The sequence below is a fragment of the Argentina silus genome (assembly GCF_951799395.1).
Source record: "Argentina silus genome assembly, chromosome: 3".
NCBI lineage: Eukaryota > Metazoa > Chordata > Actinopteri > Argentiniformes > Argentinidae > Argentina > Argentina silus.
Window position 1 is genome coordinate 8072628 of NC_139657.1, and position 5477 is coordinate 8078104.

The following is a 5477-nucleotide window of genomic DNA, read 5'->3' on the forward strand; positions in this document are numbered from 1 at the left end:
GGTAGTTTACCAGCAACTTAAATCTATGGAAATCTATGAGAACTTGAGAAACTCTTAGAATTTGTACTTAAAAACATTTAATACATGTTTTTTTTGCGCATTTCTGCTTTATTAGGATAGAGATAGTAGAGATTGACAGGAAGGATGGGTGAGAGAGAGGAGGGATGACATGCAGGATATGTCAATGGCCAGAATCGAACCAGGGACCTTGCGATGATATGGTATACGCCTTAATGTGCTACGCCACTGAACACCCCCCTTATGTGTGCAATGATGATGTTAGCCAGGTTCTCATCACTGATTCTCTTCCTGAAGTACTCCTCCTTCTGTGGGTCATTGAATCCTCATAACTCTGCCACCTGGTCAACACACTTATGAGGGATGCGACTGTTATCCAGAGGAGAGGTTTGCATGGTGAGTTTTTTCTTTTATGTACTGTTACACCAATTATATCCGTCAATATGTTATGTTGTGTTATATTCAATACGTAAGCTCTTTAAAATACAAAACGTGAAATGTAATGATTCTTCAGTCCTGACTAAACGCAACCAGTTCATTATGTTTTGCATAGTACTGATCTAATTAAATGATTAGACTGTTACACTAACGTCAACAACTAGAGGTCTCCAGACATCACGCTGTGTACTTAGGTTAGTAAGGATGGTCCAGTGCTTCTAGTGGTCAGAACTCCTGGTTTAGGGTAACACACCCCATTGGGCATCAATGGCTGCATTCTTGCACTCTATCCAGAGTGTATACAAAGTACGGTATATGCTCTAGATAGAGTGTAAGAATGCATTCTGGAACACAGCCAATGTGTTGCAGTTTGGAGATGTGTGCCAGCCAACATACTGAATAAGTCTCAATCCTCTTAAAAAAAAAAGCTACCTAGGACAAAAAAGGTTCCTTCGGCTGTCCCTGTGAGAACCCTTTTCTGTGCAGTGTCTACAATCCTGGGTGTAACAATTATCTGCATCTCTCTGGCTCTCACTCTGGCCAATCGGATCGTAATTTCATTTCCTTAGAGGTGGGCCTTATCAACATGGAAGAAAACAAAGCCTCCGACAACCTTTGGCCCTGTGGATCTGGGCTTGTGAGGACGGAAGAATGAGACGCTGTGAATGAGTAACTGAGAGTCTTCATGTCTTCTCTCCCTTTGGAGGGTTTAATTAAGCTGTTGTGGATTTGGGATATATTGTGGATATATTGTGGATATGTGGGTTTAAGAAAAGGGAAGCTTGGCTGTGGACCCACTGCTGAAGGTGAGAGAGAGAGAAAGAGAGACACAAATATTGTGGGCCTACTGGGTGTGTGTGTGTGTGTGTTTTTACAGTAGCCTAATGTGAAAAGGGAGGGAGGTAGAGGGGAGCGAAACATTGTGGGCCTACTGTGTGTGTGTGTGTGTGTGTGTGTGTGTGTGTGTGTGTGTGTGTGTGTGTGTGTGTGTTTTTACAGTAGCCTAATATGAAAATTAGATTAGATATATTTTCAGTTGCACTCGTATCAGCAGTCGTACCTCTTGCATCATCAGGCAGTGACATGTTTTGTTTGTGCTCACAGATGACTCAGAACATGTTTCAGGAGGGGCTGTACCATGTGTTCTTTAAGGAGACGTCCTCGTCCCGCCCAGTCACTGTAACCGCCAATCAGGAGGAGCTGGGGGAGGTCAGAATTGGTCGCTGGTTTGGGACAGTTGTTAATACTCGGCTCCTCATAATTGGGGTGAGATTCAACAATTGCAAATTTCCCCTTGTCTATACCTTAGGAATGCTCTCCTCCAATCGGACACACACTCACTATCTTCATGTCTCTCCTCCTTTTGACTCTTCCTCAATCTGTCTCTCGCTAGGTGGTGCAGATCTTCGGTGCCCTGGCCTCCATCCTCACCACGGTTACGTTTGCCTGTGTGAGCTTCAGATGCTCTGTCTCCATGACAACTCCAGTCTGGTCTGGCATTTTTGTGAGTCTGAATCCCGGTGGTCACTATCTGGGTTAACTAACTGAGTTAGCCTACTGAGCTAAAGTCTAGGCATTAGCTCTGGGTGCTTCCATTAATCTTTATGTCTCAGTAAGTACAGTAGTTAGTGTACATGTGTATTATGTGGGTCTAGGCTAGGCAACTCTGATCCTCTGGGTAGGGTTGCACCAGCAATGTATAAATTCATCACTAAGTCCATAGTGATTACTAGTTAGTTTAAAACTATAGGTTTTAGGGTATAGGGTTGCACCACACATACTTATGTGTAATTGTGTAACTGCTCCTAGCTATATCTGGCAGTACTTTCCCAAATAGCTCGGTGAATGACTAACGTCACGACTGTTTCACTACTCCGTTCTTTGAGTATTTTTTCCCCCAACTAAAGTCAGGAATCAAAGCTGGCTGGTGTTGGCCTTTAAGCTCATTATGGTGGCCATATTGGATTCACAGAAAGTAAAATATCACCAAACTATTCTGTATGGGCAAAGATACATAACACAACTCTGAAAATGGTCTTTTTATTAATTTGTTTTACATTTGTATGTGATTTTTCAGCCGATTTTTCGGACACCTCCGGTTTAAGCCACGGCCACCAGAATACAGATACAGATGGTGACCTGTCGGTACACCCCTTCACCATGGTTACCAAGCTAGTTAGGTAGTTGGCTGGCTAGCTAGCTAGTTAACTAACATGGATACTTGTCAGGGAATTCAAATGCAAACTGTTCACCATTTGAATAATTGTGTGTACAATGAATAACCTATTATAATATGAATGTTATCATGTGTTTTCACATAATTTCCATTATAAACCATTCACTCATAAGAGCTTACACCTGCTGAGAGACTGGTGTAAATATTTAATAATGATTAAGCTTTATGTTAGAACTGGTATACATTATGGTGACATTATAATTTTGCAATATGTAAATCTGAATTTAGGGAAGACTTAAGTTACTACTAGGCTAAGTTTGATCTAACACATCTTACATCTTAACAGTCCCTCCTAAAGACCTCTTCATCCCCACTACCCCCTGTACAAGTAATTTTTCCTCCTTCTAGCATTGTGACTGCCAATGGCCCCTGGTCTGAGCATTGATTACTTTTTCTTATGATGACTGATAGATAGATGATTCACTCACTTAAACAAATGTTTTTGTTGTAAGTTGCTTTGGATAAAGGCGTCTGCTAAATGCCATAAATGTAAATGTAAATGTAACACAAACCTGGTGCAACTCGCTCCTGGAGTGGCAGTGTCTACCGAATATCGTGTCTCTATGGCATAGTATGTCCATTCTTATCACTAATGCCTAAGGTCTAAAACAGCATGCTGGTTGGAAGGTAGGAATGAAAACCCCTGTGTGGCTTCCATCTGCATTCTAGAGCATATTTGTCTGAGGGGTTTGGTATGTGTTGTTACAGTATGTGGCCACTGGGGGGTTAGCGGTGGAAGTCCAGAGGAAACCAAACAAAGTCAAAGTGAGTCCATGCATAACGCATCAAATGAGTGATGTGATAAATGATAATGCTCACCATGACATTTTTCAATTGATCATCTCGTAACATTATTGATCTCAATGATTTTGTAATGCAAATCACTTTATCACTTCAAATCACTTTATTTAGTTTGGGTTGCGTTGCTGAATTCATTGGTTTTGTGACTGTGATGCATTTGTCTGTGTATGTGTGTGTTTGTGTGTGTGTGTGTGTGTGTGAATTTGTGGTGAGCAGGTCACCACAATGATGGGCCTGAACATATTCAGCCTGCTGCTGGGATCCTGTGCACTACTGGCCTACAGCCTCAACTCTGTACAGCCTAAAGCATTCAACACAGACCAACAGGTGACTGCGGCCTCCACACAGAGAGCACGTCATCATAACTTATGTCGAAACTCACGTTTATATTCCATCTCTTTCTCTCTCTACGTCCTCTCTCCCTTATCTACATTTTATTGACCTTCCTCCCTCTCTCTTTTTCAATCTTCACCCCCCTCCATCTGTGTATTCTGAATGTGTGCCCCCCCTCAATCTCTTTCTGTCACCCTCCCTTTGTCGTAGCGTGTGGGTGCGTATGTGGCGAAGGGCAGCTCTATTCTGTTCACAGTGCAGTGTCTGTTGGCGTCCATCTACACTCTCTTCCTGTCTTGGAGGGGCCTACGCCGCTACAGTGGCCCCCAAAGCCAGACCTACAGCCGCCTCTCACAGGCAAGAGCAGACACACACACACACACACACACACACACACACACACACACACACACACACACACACACACACATATCGAAAACATGGCATTAGGACTGCTAATCAATTATTGTCCCTTTTCCCAGGACCCAGATGAACACACAGAGCCCTTACTGGAGACAAGAGAATTCAACCTCTGAATCAGTAATTGCTGCCCTCCGAGTGTGTGCGTGTGTGTGTGCGTGTGTGTGTGTGTATGTGTGTGTGCCTGCGTGTGCGTGTGTTCCTGACCCAGTCCTGGAAAAAAGGCCTAATGTACAGTATTCAGTGTCTTTGTTTGTTCTGCATTTTATTGAAATTGACATACCGTATCAAACCTTGCTTTAAAAAAAAGGGGTTGCATAGTATACATTATTGTACTAGAACCAATATTATAATAAAGTATATTTAAAATGCTGTAGTAACACCAAACATCCAATAGCAATAAATATAATATAGCAATCACACCTGAATGTTTTGTGGTGGATGGAAAATAAAGGAAATGTCTTGTTTGCAAATTACTGGATACCGGATTTGATCAATTAAAGATGTACAGTTGTTTAAAGATAAAACAGGGCTGGTTGGTTCATGACATAACCTACATGTTTACTATGTAATATGAGTCACATTTCAGCTATATTCAAATATGTTATTGAGAAACTATTTATCATATGCATTTATGTACAGGGCTGAACATATAAATCAATCAATCAAACAGTACATACATCTGCCTCACAAAAATAAGATTTTTTCTCGTAGAATGTTTCTGGGGGGTTGTAGCAGCATGGACACTGGAATATTTCTCTCTGTGGATCATGCCCCTCCTGAGCAGCTCATCTGCTATGGGTATTACTGGAGAGACTCTCTGAATGAGCTCAAACCTGAACTCATCCACAAACTGGACACCTACAAGTGGATGGTCGGGAGAGGCCAGATCTGGACTTGAGGATAGAGAGGACACTGTGGATCCTGAGGAAAGTAAACAATGAAACAAATGTTATAGTGGGAAGGAGCCTTCATATATACTCCCTGACATCATTACAATAATTATTGTTGCATTATTTTACTGTTTTGTTGTTTACCTCTGTCTTTAGATGTGTTAGTATCCTCAGTCTGAGGGGTGGTAGGAAAGACAGGAGAGGCTGAGTTTGGGACTGAATCTAAGAGAGAGTAATGATAGTACACCGACAAAAATAGCTTCGCTGTACGCTTTCAGTAAAACAGAATTTGTCCACAAATTGGATGGACTGGATGGATTTTTTAATCACCCCTTCAC

General features: G+C 42.0%; 1 protein-coding gene across 1 annotated transcript; it reads left to right on the forward strand.

Annotated features, from left to right (window-relative positions):
* Positions 1-1560: 1560 nt before the first annotated feature.
* Positions 1561-5147, forward strand: tmem253 (transmembrane protein 253; the record flags this gene model as incomplete). Its single annotated transcript, XM_083665712.1, has 6 exons — positions 1561-1722; positions 1850-1960; positions 3401-3457; positions 3710-3820; positions 4037-4183; positions 5034-5147. The coding sequence occupies 6 exons, from the start codon at positions 1561-1563 to the stop codon at positions 5145-5147; spliced, it is 702 nt and encodes a 233-aa protein (XP_083521838.1).
* Positions 5148-5477: the final 330 nt, after the last annotated feature.